Source organism: Pongo abelii, chromosome 8 (genome assembly GCF_028885655.2).
Source record: "Pongo abelii isolate AG06213 chromosome 8, NHGRI_mPonAbe1-v2.0_pri, whole genome shotgun sequence".
NCBI lineage: Eukaryota > Metazoa > Chordata > Mammalia > Primates > Hominidae > Pongo > Pongo abelii.
The window spans coordinates 117,669,290-117,691,754 of record NC_071993.2 but is presented as its reverse complement, the minus strand read 5'-3'; the positions used below and the strand labels follow the sequence as shown (position 1 = coordinate 117,691,754).

The following is a 22,465-nucleotide window of genomic DNA, read 5'->3' as shown; positions in this document are numbered from 1 at the left end:
AACCCTAGAGTATAACTGCTTTCTTTCTTTCCTTCCTTCCTTCTTCTCTCTTTCTCTCTCTTTCTTTCTTTGTGCCACCACACTGGGCTAATTTTTTGTATTATTTGTAGAGACAGTTTCACCATGTTGTCCAGGCTGGTCTTGAACCCCTGGATTCAAGTGATCTGCCCATCTTGGCCTCCCAAAATGTTGGATGACCATGAGCCACAACACCCGGCCAACTTCTGTATTTTAACATAATCAAAATACCATTACCACAACTATAAATAAGTAACTAATAAATAATAAAGTAACTATTCTTTTTAATGGTCACATAATCAAATAATACATGAATAAATAATTCTTTAACCTCACTATTCAAATATAATATCTTAGTTATCATATATATATCATAGGTTATCATATATATGTATATGCATGTATGTATACATGTTACAGTTAGATTTGTTTTGAGCTAGGACCCAAACAAGAATTATATACATTTTTCTGATAAGTATTTTAAGTCCTTTTTAATCTACAGATAACCCCTCCTGCTATTTTGATTCTTAAAATTTATTTGTTAAAGAAACCAGGCCTGCAGCACGTCCCATTTTCTGATTACCTGATTCATCTGCCCGATATCATTTGTACATGTTCCTGCGTCCCTTGTATTTTCTATAAACTGGTAGTTAAATCTCAAGCCTGCCAAGACATTAAGATCGATCAGTGGGTTTGAATTTTATCAGTATGATCCCTCCACTATGAAGAACCCCATCAGCTGCACCTAATAGCTTAGTAGCCATTAACAACCACATTGTCTAAACTCATTATTCCCCAGGGGCTGCAAAATGCTAATGTTCATTCCTTCTGTATTTATTAGATGGCATTCTTCTATGAAGAATTTTCTGACTGGTCATGGTGACTCATGCCTGTAATCCAACACTTTGCGAGGCTGAGGCGGGAAGATCACTGAAGCCAGGAGCTTGAGACTAGCTTGGGCAATATAGGGAGACCAGCTTGGGCAATATAGGAAGACCCTATCTCTACAAAAGAAAAAAAAAAGTAGCTAGGTGTGGTGACATGTAGTCCCAGATACTCAGGAGGCTGAGGTGGGAGGATGGCTTGAGCCCAGGGGGTCGAGGTTACAGTGAGGTATGATGGTGCCACTGCACTCCAGCCTGGGTAACAAACAGAGCAATACCCTGTCTCTAAAAAGACAGAGAGAGAGAGAGAGAGAGAGAATGAAGAAGGAGGAGAAGGAGGAGAGGAGGAAGAGAAAGGGGATGAAAGTTGGTTCCCCAGCATCCTATAGTGGAAACTACTGAATTTTTATTTTTTTATTTTTATTTTTTTAATTTTTTTGAGACTCACTCTGTCGCCCAGGCTAAAGTGCAGTGGCACCATCTCGGCTCACTGCAACCTCCACCTCCCAGGTTCAAGCAATTCTCGTGCCTCAATCTCCAGAGTAGCTGGGATTACAGGGGTTAGCCACCACACCCAGCTAATTTTTGTATTTTTAGTAGAGACGGGTTTTCACATTGGTCAGGCTGGTCTCAAACTCCTGACCTCAGGTGATTCCCCCCTCTCAGCCTCCCAAAGTGCTGGGATTACAGGCATGAGCCACCACACCCGGCCGAAACTACTAAATTTTTTTAACTCATAGATTTTGCATACGTTAATATATTTGATGTATGTAAATCCACTATAGTTATTATTTTTAATGCCCAAATTGTTCAATATTTGGACAGGGGGAGCCCCTTCAATTAGCTTCTGAGTACTTCTCACAGGACACACTGGTGTTTGATCGTTTCTTTGCTTTCTGATACAACAAGATACTCCAGCTCATCTTGTACACTTTCTGCCCCAGGCCTGGAATCAGCCATTTTTCTAAGGATTCTTAGTTTCTTTTTAGCAGAAACGATGTACTTAGAGGCCATAATCTGGATGTTACAGGTGCTTATTGCTTCTAGGTTTGTCATTATTTCTAGGCTGTTCAGTAGACAAGGTTAGAAAATATTTTTTTATTTGTTTAAAAGAAAATACATCAGGAGTTCTTATTAATATTTCCAATTCAAATTTAGAATTACAGGATTTTCATTTAACATCTTGATGGTAAAACTGTTGTCACTTTTTTTGTATACTGAAAATTTTGGTTTCTAATGATTGCAACATAATTACTCTTATTATATATTCATATGTTTATGTGGGTGTGTGTGGATATATATTAGTGTCAGTACAGTTCTATCAAGGGATTTTTACTGACAATATTACTGAAAACAGCTCAAGATTAATTTGGCATTCACTTTGACCGTAAGATATTCCACTAGGGATGTATAATTAAATTGTGTTTTCAAGTTATCTGAAATAATTGTGTGATTAAACCACCAACTTGATACATAAGTTTGTTTCACTTTACTCTTGATTTTTTGGGATTACTTTTGTCCATGTCAATTTAATTTTTTTATAATTAAGACAAATATCTATAAGGTTCCAAAGTCAAATCTATAAAACAAAACACATTCGGAGAAGTCTAGCTTCTATCTCTGACCCACTCTTCCATTTCCTCCCTACCCATACAGGTAAATATTTTTATTAGTTTATTCTTCTATTTTTAAAAAATTATAAGCAAGTACATGTGTATTTCTTAAATAATAGATAGCGTGCCATCCACTTTTTCTGCACTCTGCTTTTTCATTTAATAGTACACCCTGGAGATCATTCCATAGCAGTACACAGAGATCATCCCCCTTCCCTGTCACTGATACCTAGAATACTGTGTTCTATGTATCAGGGTGTGGAATGTGTATACAACTGGTTATCTTCTCTGTAAGAAAGCAGGGTGATGGCTGAGCATAGTGGCTAACACCTGTAATCCTAGCACTTTGGGAGGCTGAGATGGGTTGGATTGCCTGAACTCAGGAGGTCGAGACCAGCCTGGGCAACACCCCGTCTCTACTAACATACAAAAAATTAGCTGGGTGTGGCGGCGTGCACCAGTAATCCCAGTTACTTGGGAGGCTGAGGCAGGAGTATTGCTTGAACCCGGGAAGCGGAGCCAAGATCGCACCATTGCACTCCAGCCTGGGCGACAGTGTGACACTCCATCTCAAAAAAAAAAAAAAAAAAAGAAAGGAAGGAAGAAAGAAAGCAGGGTGAGAGGAAGATGAATATATATTCATATTTGCTTCAGTGACCACAGGGGACAGATTTGAGGGATGTCCAATGTAGGGATGGACAGGAAGATCAGAGTCTACAGGCTGCCTAATCTCAGACACTGTGTTCTGCGAATCAGTATAAAGGAAGGAGGATGATTGTTTACTCAACCCATTCCCTGTTGATGGACTTCTGGGTTGTCTCCAGTCTTTTGCTATTGCAAACTGTGTCATGATGGAGAAGCTTGTGCCTGTGTCTTCCTAAAAATTTTTGTGTGTGTATCTTGGGATAGATCCTATAATAGGATTGATTGGTCAAAAGGTAACCCACATGTACTTTTGCTAGATATTGCCAACTTCTCCATAAAGGTTGTATCATTTCACGTTCCCTACCATAAAGTGATATGTTTTACATGCTGACAAGTTTTCTTTAATTCTTCCAAAATCTCAGGAGCTTTAATTAACAACCTCTGAGAGAACTGTTAATGAAAGCCATCTGATTCAATTCTCTACATTTTAGACCAAGGAAATCTCTTTTGAGAAAGGGCAGTGATGTGCTCAAGGAACTGCCTGACCCAGTTTGGCACTTTACACGTAATCTCTCTCTCCCCTAGTGATGTCAGAGAAATCAGCATAGTGTTAATATTCGGTTTGAAAATATGATAGATTAGTTTAGGTCTTTGTGAACTGCAAGTGGCTTCCTGAATTGGAAATGAAAGTTCACTGGGGGAGGAGAGCTTCTCAGTGCTTTCTCCTTTCCTCATCCCTTCACAGCCCTTCTAACAAAGCACAGATCTGATTTGGAATTTAACGGTACCAGTCAAGTGCTGGCTCCTATCCACACCAACACTGCTGAAGATCATCTTCCTCGAGTGTCCTCCCAGCAGCTGAGATTAGGCAGCATATAGACTCTGCCACTCAACCCCACTATCTTTTTTTTTTGAGACCAGTCTTGCTCTGTCACCCAGGCTGGAGTGCAATGGTGTGATCTCAGCTCACTGCAACCTCCGCCTCCTGGGTTCAAGTGATTCTCCTACCACAGCCTCCTGAGTAGCTTGGATTACAGGTACCTGCCAACACGCCTGGCTAATTTTTTGTATTTTTAGTAGAGACAGGGTTTTGCCATGTTGGTCAGGCTGATCTCAAACTCCTGACCTCAGGTGATCCGCCCACCTCAGCCTCCCAAAATGCTGGGATTATAGACGTGAGCCACCATGCCTGGCCCCTACTTTCAACATCTCTCAAATCTCACCCTGTGGTCACTGAAGCAAATATGAATACATATTCACCTTCCTCTCACCCTGCTTTCTTACAGAGAAGGCAGCCAACCGTATGCACTTTCCACACCCTGATTTTTGCCCTTATATATTCTTGAGACTTCTCTGTATCAGTACCCCGAGATGGTCCGAATAGTATTTGGAGGACGTAGCCAAGTGTTATTCACAAATCCCCTACTGCTGGACACACGGTTGTTCCGATCTTTTTTGGCCTTTATGTCTAGGGACTGAGCCCAGGCCTGCTGCTCTCCCTTCACCATCAAGATCCCACCAAATACACAATTCAGATCCCAGCCTAAGGGGTTCTGGCTACACTGGCAACTGCCGGAGCTGGGCCATGAGAAGAGCACCAAGTCACGGGTGCCCAGGGAGAGTCTTACTTCCAAGAACCCCACAGGAGCAGAGGCTACGATCTTCTAACACCTTCCACTTTCAGTTTCCTGAATCACAAAACTCAGACCCTGAAGCCCATATAGTTCATATCCTAGGTGGGCTCAGAGAGGGAACAAATGCCACCACATAACAATCACTAAAGTCAGTATTTTTACCTATAGTTCACTTAGTCATTCAACAAATATTTAGTGAGCATCTTCCAGGTGTCAGGAATTGCTCCTAGGCCCTGGGGGGTAAATCACTGAGTACAACTCTCCTGCCATTGGAGAGCTTATGTGGTGGGGGCAGGGTGAAAGGAGCCACAATAGACAATAAGAACATAATAAATGAGTAAATTATATAATTTGTCAGAACAGCGGTCCCCAACCTTTTTGGCACCAGAGACCAGTTTTTTGGAAGACAATTTTTCCATGGACTATGGTGATAGGGGATGGTTTCGGGATGATTCCAGCATATTGCATTTATTGTGTACTTTATTATTACATTGTAATATATAATAAAATAATTATACAACTCACCATAATATAGAAGCAGTGGGAGCCCTGAGCTTTTTTCCTGCAACTAGATGGTCCTATCTCGGGGTGATGGGAGACATGACAGATCTTCAGGCATTAGATTCTCATAAGGAGCATGCAACCTAGATCCCTCCTATGTGCGGTTCACAACAGGATTTGCCCTCCTATGAGAATCTAATGGTGCCACTGATCTGACAGGAGGCGGAGCTCAGGCAGTAATGCGAGTGATGGGGAGCAGCTGTAAACACAGATGAAGCTTCACTTGCTCGCCCACCACTCACCTCCTGCTGTGTGGCCTCGTTCCTAACAGGCCACAGCCTGGTACCAGTCCATGGCCTGGGGGTTGGGGATCTTTATGCTAGAAGACAACAAGTGGAAAAAATAAAGCAAAATAAGACAGCCTGGATGGGAAGAGATGGGTTCAAGATGCGATTTAAATAGGGTGGTTGGAGTAAGTCTCATTGAGGAATCGTGAGCAATCACTTATTTTCCAGGCAACTTCTTTTTTTTTTAAGCTGCCACAAGTCGACTCTCATTATTACTGCTACAGTTAAACTGTCATTATTGCAAGTGTCAAGGCAATAATAAAGCAGTATCTTGGTGTTGCTGTTGTCTTGATTTGTGTTATTTTAGAAATTGCTTGAGGCCGAACACGGTCACTCACACCTGTAATCCCAGCACATTGGGAGACTGAGGCAGAATGATCACTTGAGCCCAGAAGTTTGAGACCAGCCTGAGCAACATGGTGAAAACCTGACTCTACAAAAAAAAATCCAAAAAAAATTAGCCAGGCATGGTGGTGCACACCTGTAGTCCCAGCTCCTTGGGAGGTTGAGGTGGGAGGATCAGTTTGCACTGCAGCCTAGGTGAGAGTAAGGCCCTGTCAAAAAAAAACAAAAAAAAAGAAGAAGAGGAAGAAGAAGAAGAGGAAGAGGAAGAGGAGGAAGGGGAAGGGGAGGAAGAGGAAGAGGAAGAAGAGGAAGAGGAAAGGAAAGAAAAGAAAAGAAAAAAGAACAGAAATTGCTTGAAATAGGCAGATGCTAGCTTAGGGCTTAGAAACTTTTTTTTGAGATGCAGAAATGTAACATTGAAAGCACTGATGCAAGCAGGTTTTAAGGAGTGTTCCTAGTGGTCATTTCCACCATTTATCCTATTTGGATCAAATCTTTCAGAAATTCAGCCTGGAAATTGCCTGCACACAATCTGACCTCTGGCTGGAGATGACAGCATGAGACAAAAAGTTGGTTTACATGAGGACACATGTATTCAGTACTGATTTCCTACCAAGGCATGTTCACCTGTCATCTCATTGACTATTTGAACAAGCCCCATACCTTGGTCCCCCTTTAACCCGTGTGGACTCTAAGAAGCTAAGTGCTACCTCTGGTCACACAGTGGCTTGACAGTGGAGCCCAGAGCAGATCTGAAGTTTACGACTTTCCACATTTATATTCCTCTTGTATGGCCTCTCCAAACATAAATGTCTGTCTAGCCCTTTCAGACACGCAGTCCAAATAAAACATAAGCTGGAGAAAACCAAGCTTTGGCGTCACATCAGGTCTCACCCATGAGACCATCCTGACTAGTATTTCTCATCACCAAGTCAGTTAGATTGAAAGTTCAGTTGCAGTTCAGTTCCTCATTCCCAGATATTCAACACACTGTGTGCCAGGGGCTCTGCTAGGTGATAAGGATAGCAAAGATGAATGGCAGTGGCCTTGACTGCAAGGACTTTTTCCATGGTCTTTATGGGAGACAGGCAAGAGGAGAGCACGGACAAATGCTACAATGGGAGCCACAGACAATTACAGGAAGAGGGACACTCAGCCCTCCTTCCTGCTTAGGGTTGGGGAAAGTTCCCTGGAAGAGGTGAGGTCTAAGCAGAATTCAGAATGTTCTAGTTGAGGAGAGGGAAAGAGGGCAGCCAAGAGAGGACAGCAAGTTCTGGAGCTGGAGGGCTGAGTGGGGCAGATCTGGAAAGGCCTTCCGCGCAGTCTGAACCTTAACCTAAAGGCCAGGAGAAGCCACAGCAGGGCTTCCAGCAAGCAGAGGACAAGATCAAGACTGTGCTGCTGCAGAGAAAGAAGGAGCAGAGCCCAATCCAGCAGGAGGCCGGGGGAGAGCTGGGAGGCCTGAACTAAGGAGACAGCAGTGGGCAGGGACAAGGAGGGGGAAATTCAAACGAAAAAGAGGAGGGCGCGCAACTTGGAAGGAGTCAGAAAGCCTGGCTCTGAGCCCGGGATCTCCAATCATTGGCTAGGTGACCGTGAGCTACTCCTAGTTACTTAATCCCTACCTACTTCACAGGGTTGTTGGAGGATTAACTGGGATAACCTAGAAGGAAACAAAGTGCCCTGTGAATGCTACAGACTGCAAAATACAGAGCCATTCACTCACCCCCCAGCACTGTTGCATCATGGCTAGGAGACGTCAAATTACCCTCACAGGTGTGTAAGTTTCCCCTGTTCCACTCAACTGCTCTAATACTTTGGCTGGCCTTTGGTAAATCCAGTCTCCTTTCTGGACCTCATCACCTTTTCTGTAAAATAAAAGAGCTGACTCAGGTGATTTTTAGGGTTTCTTTCAGTTTGAAGTTCTGCAGTTTTGTTGTCTTATTCATCTTGTGTCCCAACTTCCATGGCCATAATTACTTGCCAAATGAAAAACTATTGAAGGAAGATTCATCAACAGAAGAAAAAAAAAACTAAACTAATGAGTGACTGATTCTGAAAACAAAGATGAAAAAGTGTGTATTCTTTAAACACCTTGAAGTGTTACATTAACATGCTTCGTTCAATGACATAGTAATTCACCCAAACAATGATTCTTATGTACAATATTTGTGATCCTAAAAGGTTAAATTATCATTGGCCTAGAAATTTACCCAAGAGAAGCTGAAAGATATGTCCAGATAAAGACCTGCAAAGGAATGTTCATACCAGCTTCATTTGTAATAGCCAAAACCTGAAAACAACCCAAATGTCCATCAACAGATGGATAAAGAGTTTGCACTATATCCACAAAACAGAACACTACTCAGCAAAGTAAAAGGCCCAAAGTTTTGATACAAGAAACAACATAGATGAACCTTAAAATCATTATGCTGAGAAAACCCATAAAATGGGAGAACATATTTGCAAATTATACACCTGATAAGGGCCTACTCTCCAGAATTTTCAAAGAACTCTTACCATTCCAAAACAAGAATGTAAAACACCCAGTTTTAAAATGGATGATAGATTTGAGTAGACATTTCTCAAAAGAAGATATACAAATGGCCAACAAGCCAACAGGAAAAGAAGCTCAATATCATTAGTCATTACTGAAATACAAATCAAAACCACATTGAGATACTACTTCATACCCACTAGGATGGCCATTAAAAAAAAAAAAAAAAAAACAGGCCGGGCATGGTGGCTCATGCCTGTAATCCCAGCACCTTGGGAGGTCAAGGCAGGTGGATCACGAGGTCAGGAGATCGAGATGATCCTGGCTAACATGGTGAAATCCCATCTCTACTAAAAATACAAAAAATTAGCCAGGTGTGGTGGCATGTGCCTGTAGTCCCAGCTACTTGGGAGGCTGAGACAGGAGAATCGCTTGAACGCAGGAGGCAGAGGTTGCAGTGAGTCGAGATCATGCCAATGCACTCCAGCCTGGGTGACAGAGTGGGAGACAGCCTGGGAGACTCTGTCTCAAAAAACAAACAAACAACAACAACAAATAAAAACAGAAAATAACAAGTGCTGGCAAGGATGTGAAGAAATTGGAACCTTCATTCATTGCTGGAGGGAATGTAAAATGGTGCAGGGCTTTGGAAAGCTATCTGGAGGTTCCTCGATAAATTAATCATTGAGTTACTATATGACCGGCCAGGTGCGGTGGCTGACGTCTGTAATTCCAGCACTTTGGGAGGCCGAGGTGGGTGGATGACCTGAGGCCAGGAGTTTGAGACCTGACTGGCCAACATGGTGAAACCCCATCTCTACTAAAAATATGAAAATTAGCTGGGTGTGGTGGCGGGTTCTTGTAATCCCAGCTACTTGGGAGGCTGAGGCACAAGAATCGCTTGAGCCTGGGAGGCTGAGGTTGCAGTAAGCCAAGATCATGCCACTGCACTCCAGCCTGGGTAACAGAGCAAGATTCCATCTCAAAAAAAAAAAAAAAAGAATTACCATATGACCCACCAATTCCACTCAAAGATATATGCCCAAAAGAACCAAAAACAGATGTTCAAACAAAAACTTGTACAAAAATGTTCACAGTAGCACTATTCACAATAGTAAAAAGGTGGAAAAACCCAAATGTCTATCAATAGATGAATGGACAAAGAACACATTATCTCTACCTATGCAATGGAATATTATTCAGCAGTAAAAAGGCAGGAAGTGCTGACACATGACACAGTATGGATGAACCTTGAAAGCACGATGCCATGTGAAAGAAGCCAGACACAAAAAGCCACATATTATGTGATCCCATTTATATGAAATCTCCAGAATAGGCAAATCCATAGGGAGGGAAAGTAGATTGGTTTCCAGGGACTGGGGAGAGGTGGGAATGGGAAACAACTGCTTAGTAGGTATGAAGTTTCCTTTTGAGGCAATGCAAACGTTTTGGTACTGGAGAGTGGTGATGGTCGCATAACACTGTGAACGCACTGATGTCACTAAATTATGCACTTTAAAATAGTGGAAGACGAAGACACACACACACGGAGTACATACTTGGATTTCATTTCTATAAAATTCTAGGAAACGCAAAGAAAGCAAATCAGTGGTTCCCTGAATGTGAAGGGGGATAAGGAGAAGAGGGAAAGATAAATTATAAGAAGTATGAAGAAACATTGTGGGGTGATAATTTTTTTTTTCGAGATGGAGTTTCGCTCTTGTTGCCCAGGCTGGAGTGCAATGGCGTGATCTCCTCAGCTCACTGTAACCTCTGCCTCCCGAGTTCAAACGATTCTCCTGCCTCAGCCTCCAGAGTAGCTGGGATTTCAGGCGCCCACCACCACGCCCGGCAAATTTTTTGTATTTTTAGTAAAGATGGAGTTTCACAATGTTGGTGGCCAGGCTGGTCTCGAACTCCTGACCACAGGTGATCCATTTGCCTCGGCCTCCCAAAGTGCTGGGATTATAGGCGTGAGCCACCACACCCAGCCAACAATGTCTATTATTATCTCAATTGTTTAATGGTTTAATGGATCCTGATGGATGCTTTAAACATGTGCAGCTTACCATACTTCAATTATACCTCTTAAAATTGAAAAAAAAAAAAAAAAGACCAAAAAAAGTTTTAAATTTTATTATTAGACCACTGAATTGTTAGCATTATTGAATTGCTATTTGAAATACACTGAGAAACTCATGGTTTAAAGGATTTTTACCGTAAACCCTGTCGCAGATCAAAAGCCACAATCCTTCCCCGATTTATTCAGTCTGGTTGTTACAGACCATGGTTTCTTAAAGCAAAAGAACACTTGTAACAATGTCTGCAAAGATGGTTCAAAAAGTATGTCTGGCAGAGACTAGCTGAGCTTCATGTGTCCTTGTTTCAAGTCAGGAATTCCTTTTGCTATGAATAGGAGCCTTGGACACTTTAATCATTGCAGAATTCTGGTTTTCTGAATTGGTTCAAAAATGGTCTGGTAGAAGTTGGCAGACACTTAGCAAATCAAACTATCGTATCTGTTATTATTTTAGCACATGCTGAGAGGATTATAAGTGTTTATGTGCTCTCTGTGAGCATCAAATTTAGGTCTTGTTTAACATGCATAACAAGCAGAGTAAGACAGTGAATCAAATGCCAGAGTCAGATTTGTTCATGGAATTTAAATTGGGATATAGATTTCACTTTAAACCAAAGCTGTACTTAAAGTTATAAGGGGGAAAAAAAGGGCGGGGGTGGGGGACAGAAACAGGAAAAAAAGTTTTAATTGGATTGCTTAGTTTGTCTTAAATTTGACCTACTTTCAGATTTATTTTAGCCATTTGTTTCTATAATATTTTCTTGTTAAGTGATGGATTTTCTATAAATTAAGGATACAGATATTTACAGAGAGAAGACAGGATTGCTTGAATTAGTATAACATTTTTATTCCAAGCCCCATTCCACCATGTTTTCATAAATACTATTTTTCTTAGCTTTCCTGGGTCCTAGTAAGGTTGTGCCTCCGTTTCCTCATCTGTATGATGGGGAGAATAACACACTTATCTCACAGGATTATTATTGAAGTAAATGGATTGAAAATACATACACTGTTTAGAATAGTGGCTGGCACACAGAAAGCACTCTATAAATGTTAGTTGTTATTGACTTTATTATTACTGCTCCCTTTAACAGATAAGAACACTGACGCTCAGGGTTAGTAGTGGCAAAGCTGAATCCAGAACATAGGATCATGCCTGCTCCTGCTCCTTTTCACTACTCCACACCACCTTTTTCACCCATACATATTTTGTGTATGAAAATAGGAGTACCAAAGTGGAACAGGCAAAAATAGCTGTGTAACTTAAATCTAAAAAACATGAACAAACTGCTAGTCATTGACCAGCCCCAAGACTCACCCAGTTTAGGCACCGGGGTAAGTCATCAGTCATTTTTAAAGCCTGCTTCATACAGTGATTTTGAAAACGGAGTTAAAAGGCTTCTGCAAAGAACCAACATAACTTCAAGAGGATGCCCAAAAAAATCTGATGAGCAGTACAAATTACATCAGTATCCACTTATTTCCATTAGCATTAAAATGGACATTAAAAGGCACTGCAACTCAAGAGTTGGAATGCCTCCTATAGAGTTAAATGGGAAGTAGCTGACCCATCGATCAAGTCCTGTGAAGTCAGGACTAGAAAAATCCAGAGGCTCTAGATAATATCTATGGGCTGACACAGTGCAAACATATTTGCAAGGCTGTTTGATATAAACTGTGTGTCCAAAGTCATGCATTCTAAAGTGATCCACATATTTCATTACAATTGCTCCTTAAATATTTAATCAAATTAAAAGACAAAGCCACTAGATGAAAGTCTGCCGGAACATAGGATATTCAGAGGGTCTCACGGTAGCACCTCTGCAGACAACTTACTACTTATCACAAACAGAAAAATGTCTGTCTACAGTGGAGCAATCCGGTGGCTGCCATGTTAAACAAGGGATCGAACTCTTAGCCTATCTTTGCCAAAATGTTTAACCTGGATCTGGTCACGAAGAAACAACAGTTACAGCCACATCATGGTTCATTCTCCAAGACAACTAGCGTGTAATCTTCAGCATTGGAAAGTAGAAAGAGGTGGGTATACTTGGTAGATTAAAGAGAAGAGATGGCTGGCGCAGTGGCTCATGCCTGTAATCCCAGAATTTTGGGAGGCTGAGGCAGGAGGATCGCTCAAGTCCAGGAGTTCGAGACCAACCTGGGCAACATGGTGAAACCCCGTCTCTACAAAAAATACAAAAATTAGCAGAACGTGGTGGTGCACGTCTATAGTCCCAGCTACTTGGAAGGTTGAGGTGGGAGATTGCTTGAGCCAGGGAGGTCAAGGCTGCAGTGAGCTGTGATTGCACCCTGTACTCCAGCCTGAGTGACAGAGGGAGACCCTGTCTCAAAAAAAAGAGAAAGACATTATAAACAAATGCAAAAAAAAAAAAAAAAGCTATATGAGACATTATCTGACAAATGAAAAAGTTAAAAACCTAGTGTTTATTAGAAAAAAATTAAATAAGACTAATTTCCTGAGCTATGATAACAAAATTATAGTTATACAAATTACTTTCAAATAGTTCAGGAAAAGAAAAAGCAAGAGAGAGCACACTCAAGGGCAAGCAAGAATGCAAATATAGTCCCCCCAAAGCAAGGTTTACTTTTTAAAAATACAGTCCAAATTATATCCTTGGTTGAAACAAATTTGAAGCAGAGTGGGAATTGGGGTGGCAGAAATAATAACGGGCATTCCTATAATTGGCTTGGGAGTAAGAAATAAAATGTGTTTCACTTCCTTTAAACATTAGTTATGCTTTTACATCTCAAAAGGTTCATCTTTAAACCACAGCTTGAAGGTGTTAAGAGGACGTTTCTGGGTATGAAAGGAAGGTAGGTATTGGGTTTTTCCTCTATTAAGGATCTGGGAAAAAAGAGTAACCTTTAACCAAGAAGAGCAGAGAAGAAAATGTGATGGTTGGCTTCTGTTCGGCAGGAAGGAACAGAGCATGAGATGCCCAGGAGAGACCCAGTCTACTGCCACTCCCATAAAAGTCCCATGTGGGTGGGCGGGCAGGACGGGGTGAGAGGAGATAACACAACCAAGGATGATTTTCTCAACCCTCTTAGGGGAAGTGAGTAGACTAAGGCCGGTACATACATGGTTAATTTATGAATGCCTCCATTTCTCTCTCCTCCATTCCCAGGATGACAAAAGGGTGGCCTAGCAGAAAATATAAGAGACAGAAATACAGGGATTCTCATCCCAGCCTGATGACTCCCTCACTGTGTGACCTTCAACAATTCACTTGACTTCTCTGATGCTCATTTGTCTTACCTAGAAAAACAGGAAGGCTGGGCTAAAACAGCTCTCAGCTACCTTCCAGGACTAAAATCTAAGATGCTAAAGGGTAGCTCAGTCTTCAAGACAGTGCAATACCAATGTGAAATGTCTACTCCTTCTGTTCCTGTTTTTAGAAATTAAATACTCGAAGGTACAGATGGTTGGGAAAAGAAATAGATAAAGAAAAAAATAGTTTTATTATTTTCTTTTATTGTAAAATACATGCTCACTGAATTTTAAAAAAATAGACAATGTTAAAAAGGAAGAAAAAAAGACAAATCACTCTAATTGCCCCATCCAGAGTTAGAACTACTGTTAATGTTCTTTACATTTGTTCTTCAGATATTTTTTAAGGCTGGCAGGCACCAGTACACACTCATACACATCTTTTCAAAAACAAACATGAGATCTTTGCATACATGATGTTTGTAATTTTTGTAGTTAATATTATACGGTTCTCCTTCCATATCAATCAATGCAAAATAACAGCATGATTCTAATGGTTGAGTAGTACATGACCTTATACCTACACATGGTTTATTTTTCCAACTGAGAAACATTTAAGTGGTTTCTAATTTTCACTCTACTAGACAGTGTTGCAATAAATATTATGTTCATCCTCATGTATGTACATATTTGAAGACTTTAAATCAAGATTTAATCACAGACTTATCTCCCTTTTTAGGCAGAAGGTTAAAATATTGATCATTTCAAATATCAAATAAAGTTTCTCCACAACTCTGCTATTGCCAGTGCAGGAGGATGCAGCATTGGCCCCACGGCGCCCACATCCTGGCTCTGGAAACACTCGGTCTCCTGATTCAGTGAGGCTACACAGAAGCATGAGGCCCAGCTTTGGGACAACTATGACATCTGCAAGGCTGCAAAGAGGTTTTAGGGCGAGCTCCAGGCTGGTCTCTGTGGCCAACTGACTGTGCGTCACAGTTCAGGAGTCCCTGCAGTAGCCACAGCCGTGCTCCTATAAAACGTTTGTGTGTCCTATGTTTACATTCTCTGCCTGTGAAACCAACGATGTCACCAAACACACTCCCGTTGGCCTGTGTTTAACACAATCCAATTCAGACACATGAAAATTATTGTCTCTGTCTCCTAAGCTGAAAGTGCTACTTTCAGTTTGTTAAAGTAAATGTTAAAGTACTTACTTTAACATTCCAAAAAATTATTCTTATACCAAAAACAGTTTTAGAGATTGAAGAACAGTATAAAACTTCTTCCTGTTCACTGACATTAGTGTTTATTTTTCTGACTTTTAAGATTATGTCACTGATCCAAATATTCTTTGTGAATGCTAGAGAAAGCATTTCATTCTCTTTTTTGTGGTTATTGTTGTTTTCATGGGTAATCAATGTCACAAATATGTACCTGTGTCCATGGCTAAATTTAATTGATGTGGGACATATTCTGTATCAGGTGATGGAAGAAGTAGATGGAGGGAGGCATTCTACATTGGTGATCACTCCACAATTTTGCTAAGATTTGCACAAGAGCCACCTAATTTTATTCTTGGAAGAAACTGCAATTGATCATTTCCAATCCCTGGAGAGGCTAGATTAGGAAGGTTAATTGGCTTGTCCAGGTCACTGACTCCCAGTCCAGAGTTTTTTCCTCTGTGGCACTCCTCGACAGAAGCCCAATAATTAATTTAGAGCAAAGATGCTCATTTTACACCTGAAAACATCAGACTGATCTTAAATCATTCTGTTCAATAATTAATTCAAAATAAACCAAAGGAGGGGATTTAGTGAAACCAATGCATCTTTAAAACATATATTACCTAGTCTACTCCTGACACTGGAGGGCAGGTTGAAGGGCAGGTCTAACAAAACTTAAAAACATATTTGGGAAAGAGTCTACAGACAAGTTGCAAAACCAAAAAGTATTTAAGATGTCCAGACAGCAGCAATTGGAGGTTTCCAGGTTTGGGCCAGAGTGGGAAGTGGTAACTGAGAACTGATGGGTCATCAGTGTGATCAAGAGAAAGCAGGTGCAAAGAAAAGGCAGAAGCAAGTGGCCCTGGTACAGCCTTAAAGCAAATACCACATTAAAGAAGGCAAAAGTGGAAACTATCTTCAGGGGGTGATAACCACTCCCAAACACATGCATGATCTCCTGCCTTTTGCTTCTGAACACGTGGAAAGATTGATTTGTCCAACTGAGCTCTGAGTTATTAACACATCCTCATGAAAGTTGCTTAACTGCTCCCTTTTTGCCCATAAAGTATATTAGCACCAATATGTGCCATCTCCCCTACAGATCTGCTGTCAGCAAGTTGGAAAAGTTGCCTTAGAAACCATCAGGGGACTTACTTATCTTATAAAATCCATCAGGAGTTGTAGGTAAGAGGAAGATCAACCAACTTGACTGTAACTTCCACCGCGGTAAAGAGTTTATCATATTAGATGGATATATGCAACATATCCAAGACACACAAAAATTATTTGGGGGGAGGGGTCCTCCTCGCTTTCACCTCCTCCCCCAACAGCTGGCAGTGATAACTTGTCCCTACACTTGCTGTGTGTAAACTTTGAAGACTAAAATCTTGTACAGCTCCTTAGCTGGGTGGAATTTAGACAGTGGCCACCCATGGAACCAGTCAAACTATCAGCTCACCAACAATACCCCCGTGGTGGTGTTGCAAACCAAATTCACATTCCTGATTCAAAAACATATCTTCTTAATTAGGATCAGAATCTGCCAGTCTACTCACTGGTGGGAACAAGCAGTATTAGGCATCCAGGATAACATGCCTATTCTCAAGATCCAGCCAGGTTCTTTAAACAGAAAGGGAACTGCCGTGTGCTCCTTTCTGCAAACCACTAATTACCATCTTTGCCGTGATTCTGGAATATGGATCATTTTACTTAATGCAAAACTTGTCAACACTCTATTCTAAACACAGCTACCAGTCACTCACACCAGCTGCAGATCCACATCAATTTTCCCTGTTAAAATACACAAAATAATATCAGTTAGACCATCCCCAATTAAATAATCACTGTGGCAGGAAATAAAAATCAGATTAAGCAGGATTTTGTGGTGTAGGAGACCATTCAAGCTTTTGTCTGGCAGGGACAGATGAAGGGAGAGGGGTGTCCTACTTCTGAACTTCTCTTTTGGGTTTTAACTCCAATATCTCAAGCTTCCTCCATTCTTACTTTCTATATTTAATTCAGTCCATTTTAATTTCTATCCCTTGATTAAACCCCAGTTCCCAACATTTTGTGTATTCTTGTTTATCAAACCTGTGAATTGAGCTATATCAATTTGTTCACTTGAGGACCGGCTGTTGTGGGCAGGGAAGAACATTAATTTAAACTGGAGTCAGGAACTTAAAGCCACAAAAATAAATAAATAAATAAATCAGAAGGAAAGAAAGAAACTGGATAATGTGGAATCATTTCCCTGTGAGTCAATCCTGGTTGGTTTTTTTCCGCCCCCTGGTGACTATTAGGACTGGCAAAGAGATCTTAACAGATCAGAGTTCACATTCCAATGGACAGACTTGGGTTTTTTAAATTGTTAATTAGATAAACTGTGAAGGAGGTAGCGAAAGAATACATGGATAGAAAAATAAAAGGTGTGATCAAATTCTTCTTCTTTTCCCCCCTACGGCACTGGCATTAGAACGGCTCTGTGTGCAACATATGCATAATCCTTTACTGTGACTAATGGGAATAATGTACTACATTTCATAACACTGATCTCTTTGGCAATTTGAGAAAAATTCACAAATAAATGACTATACATACTATCTAAAAATACTTATCACAACAAACCCTCAAGCAAAATTTCTTTTTCTGATAAAACTTTGGAAAGCTTTCTAGATAAGCAAAAGAATCGTTCAGGCTGCTAAGAAAATAGCCACCCCCCCCCCCTTTTCTTCCCTATTGGGGTAAAGGCTTAATCCTCTCAGATGTTTTCCCTGCTGAATGCTTGTCTTATGTGCAGTTTAAGATGGTATTTAAAATTTTCAAAATTCCTTCTACAAGTATATTTCTATTTCCCCTAAAATTGGTCTCAAACTGATGTTAACTGGCACAGATGTTAGAAATTCCATCCTCTTTCCAGAAAGGACCAAGTATGAATGTAAGGGAATGTCCCTTTTTAGCAAATTCTTATTTCTTCTTTCTGACTCTGGATGTAATTGTCAGCATACCCATCAAAGTGGGTGAACATAATACACAACTTGCCTGCAAATGACTCCCTAACAGTTACACGGAGATCCTTCTGCAGAATGTCTGTAAAATTAGAGTCTGTAAATCGGAGTTGCTACTTATAACATTTTCTATTCCGAGTGAGGGGAACACTTTGCTCTGAAAATATAGACAGCCAGTGTTCTAATGCTATATGGAAGACTATAGATCAAAGAGATCAAAGCTGGATTCATGTTTTCATTAACTACAAACAGTTACACGCAGGTAACACTAGCCATCAAATGCTAAACCAAAAGTTTTTCTATTGTTTATTTTTATTCACTGCTTAAAAAATAATCTAGAAAAAAGTGTCATCTATACTCAAATTAAATATGCAAACTGATGCCACACATTAGCCAGGAATATTTTGCTGCAAATCAAGTAAGTTAGGAAAATCACCTCTACATTCACTTCATAAGAGGGGTGCACGTGTTTGGTTTCTGTCCTCCATGACTAGTGGTATACTTTGTGGTTCCATCTGACAGCTAACTTCAACATTTCACACGGAATTGAGTAGCTCTGTTTTCATTCTAATGAGTGCTTTAAAACTGGCAACCTAAAACTTAAATTGCTGACGTTCATCAAGGTTAATAAATAGCTTCTTATAAATAAAGGATTAGGTTTGATATTAAAGCTCACGATTAAAACAAAATAATTTTTAAAATAAAACACTGTAAATGTTGGAGGGGATAAATCCTTATAAAACATTCACTGGAATGTTAATGTTTTCTTATTTCTGCTAGTATGGAAAAAAATATATATTTGTTAAGTTCTTAAATTATTCTGATTTCCTGACTTATCCCAAGTCTCCTCTTAGGGTATTATTTATATTTCTTGTTTCCTAAAAAGCCTAAATCGTGTTTTATATACAATAATGCCTCTATATTAGCCAATTTGGAGAATGTACGTTTAAAATAAAAATCTTATAAAATATTAATTATCTGTGTCTATACATGGCTGATAATCTTTACAGTAAACAAGAGCAGAAAAGGTGTGGATGATTCTTAACAGAAGCTAAAAATACAATGACAAGGAAATGAAATCATTGTACTCCAGAGAAATTAACTCTAGATGCAATCTTCATAAGTACTAAGATTAGGTCCATAAAACAAACAAAATCAGTCTCATTATTAGTCATCATGCTTCATGTGTTTATCTTTGTAAATGTAGTATACGGCAGTTCTCTAAACACCAAATATAATATGTGAACAGGAACTGATTTTTATTATAATTGTTACTATGGTTTTTCCAAAGTCATTGACTTTGATCGAAAATAAAAGCCATTACTAATAAATCAGTAAACATAGACAGTAAGCAGAAAAATGTTTGTAATCTTCAAACGCACTATGCAACATGAAGAAGATTGATGTCGCCATCATTTTGAAAGCAATCAAAACTTCTCCTCTTACGAGTTACATAACGACCTCACTAAAATAACTAGAAAAAATAGAGTTTCTCTAATAATATTTAATATGTGTTCCATCAGAGGAGAATTTCATCCAAATCTGTAGCTCACAAAATTCCCCAAATCAATAGGCAGACAACTTGTTTTGCAGCCGAGCGCAGTAGCTCCACTATATTTTCTCAAAGATGGCTGATGCAAACCACACCTCATAACTACATAAAAATGGTTGCTCAGATGGACTTATGCAAAGGCAGTTTCAAAATAACCTGCTCAGATTCCGGCGCATTGAAGATGGACCTACGAAGCATTTGCGACATTATGTCTGGTTCCAGTGGAATTTCAGTGGATACTAAGGAGAGCACAAGCTCCAAATCATCCTTATAAAGAAAGACTGAAACGTCATTATGCAAACATCAAATCCTATGGGCATATTCACAGCCCTGGGACCTGGTCCCTGAACACTGATCCGTCACCAATGTAAAGCAAGCAAAGCCATGAGGCGCTTCCTGAGGTCTCCATCCTGCCCTTCAAGTAGAAGGGGCCATCTTTGAAAAGCTGAGTCTTTTCTTTTAAAATTAGATATTCCAAAGATGGGATTTTCAAAATGGGGGATGAATTTAGAGGGTAAATTATTATATGAGGCAAATAAAATATACTTTAAATGATCCATTTCCATAAAATGATATTTATTTTTCAACCTGGCAGTATTTCATAATCAGATGCCCTTCTACAAAGACTTATCTGTGAATATAAAGTTCCCATTTTTTTTCTACTTAAAAGTAAATAATAGAAAAGTGCAGGGTAATTACAATACCGAAGCAATTTCAATTAACTTCATATGCAGCCTGATTTCAAGCTGCAAGACACTGGCTCTGTACGAAGCACATCAGAAGTTTCCAAATTAATAATTGGCCAAATTGGATTTTTCACTAAGTAAACTTTAAATTTTAAATAGTTTTTCTCTGTTGCTTTACATTTATATTAAGGAATAAAGAGAAATTTTAAGTATTGATGTACATAAATTGTCAGTCATATTTAGTATTGGCTGAATAATTTGCAAAACAATAGAAAAGAATAATAATATGCAATATTTTCATTTTGGAATAGTTGGAAACCGTTTGTAGTTGAAAGTTATATAAAATATCCAATTAAAGCAAAAAGTTGTCACAAGTGGAGATTCAGTATTCCACCAGTCAACATAGGGAACCATTTTGTTCTGAAATATGATACCAGCGTTTTCTAATGTTAAACTTGAATTTTCACAATTCTTTCTATTAGATAAATCAGTCTTCAAAACAATAAATACTTAACTGCTATTTACTTCCATTTACACCCATCACTAGTTCTTTCTGTTACTAAGTTTTATTAAACTTACAGGGCTCAAAGCATCAGCGGAGCAGCGGAAAACCTCTGCTCTGTTCCATAAGGGTAAATTTTGCTGTACTTACGTGTATTTATTTAGTGTTGTCAGTTTCGCAGAGGTGCTCATCATTCACTTTCCTACACTTCTTCAACTAGTTTTGAAGACTTCATTACAAACTGAGTAAACCCTTAGGAGAGTAGAGATCCTTCAAATAAACCAACATTCTAGGCCCTAAACCGTCACACGAAATCTCAAAAGAACAAACCATACAAAGCATCACTGTTTTTACTTGTATGTTCCTCAAACGGGCTGAAAGAGCTTCTCGGGGCTTATTAACCACCCCCAGCCTTCTCAAAGCATTGGGAAGGCAGACCTGAGAATTCACGACCCAAGTCGCACGGGTCACCCGAGTCACAAGAAGGTAACATTAATGGAAAACCGTTGCGTAGCTAAACTCTTCGAAAGGGCCTTCTTGAAAAGTGTCTACACTTTCAGGGCAAAGTAAAATATGTTGTTTACAAACTGTCACCTCCCTTTTCACCCCAATGTCACCACTGGTTGGTTTCAGGGGCACCATGAAGGGTGGTTTAATTTTTGGCATTTTACTTACACACCCTCACGCGCGCGCACACACTCACGCACGACTCTCCATTCCAGCGTCCTCTTGGGACCAGAAAGATGAAATACAGTCGCTGGGCCATTTCCCCCCAATCTGAGCTATTTTAGTTCAAAATATCTAGTACCATTCCTGAAGAGAAGAGAAAGGAGATAAGGAAAAACAAAATAATTTTCCCTAAAGAATTTGGCTCCCCTCTTTCCAGCCTAACAAACAACCAGAAGGACATCGACTCTGCCCAGAGGGGGTACGAGAAAACTTCAAACCCAAGGGGGGCGAGCGAAGTTCGGCAGGGACGGGAAATGAAGCCACAAAGGGGGCTCTCGAGGCGTGTCCCCAGGCGCACCCCTGGTCCCTGTTCCCTTCTCCCCTCTTACTTTTGGATGATCTGGGGTAGGCCGGCTTGGGGCGGGGGCGGTGGCTGGGGCGGCAGCGGCGGCTGCTGCATCCCTCGCGGGCCGGAGGGTGCCGGGGACGCCCGGGCACCAGGCACACTGCAGGCAACTCTGTCCGGCTGCTCCGGACCGCTGGGGTCCGCGTCCTGGCTCATGGCTGCTGCCAGCACCATGCGGGGCGAGACTCGCCCGGGATCGCGGCGAGAGAGCTCAAGGGAGGGGCGGTCCCGGGCCACGGGCGCTCACTGGCCGGGGTCCCCGTGCCCAGTCCCCTTGTCCTCCCCGGTGGCGCGGGGAGGAGACGCGAGGGGCGGGGAGGAGGCAGTCCCGGCGGCGCCACCTCCTCCTCCCGCTGCTCCAGCTCGTCCGGGCCGGCCACGCGGGGGCGGGGGCCAGGGGGCGTCTCCCGACCGGCGGGAGCTGCTCTGCGGCCGGGGGCTGCTCAGCGCCAAGCTGGACCCAGGAACTCTGCCCGCCGACCCTGGGCGCAGGAAGCGGGGAGGGAGCGCGGCGTACGCCACCCGCCACAGTGCACCCTCAGGGTCCGTAGCCCAGCGTTCCACGGCGCAGCACACCGCGTGAGGAAGGCGACACACGCAGCCCGCGGCCCGCCGCCGCG

The 22,465-nt window shown here is 41.1% G+C and overlaps 1 protein-coding gene across 1 annotated transcript in view; it reads right to left on the bottom strand.

The window, feature by feature from the left end:
- RBM20 (RNA binding motif protein 20) overlaps nt 1-22,151 on the bottom strand; it is a 199,481-nt gene extending 177,330 nt beyond the window's left edge. The window contains exon 1 of the mRNA XM_002821143.6: nt 21,829-22,151. Coding sequence (XP_002821189.3) covers nt 21,829-22,019 — 191 coding nt within the window. The 5' untranslated portion in view covers nt 22,020-22,151. The remainder of the gene's footprint in view (nt 1-21,828) is intronic.
- Nucleotides 22,152-22,465: the final 314 nt, after the last annotated feature.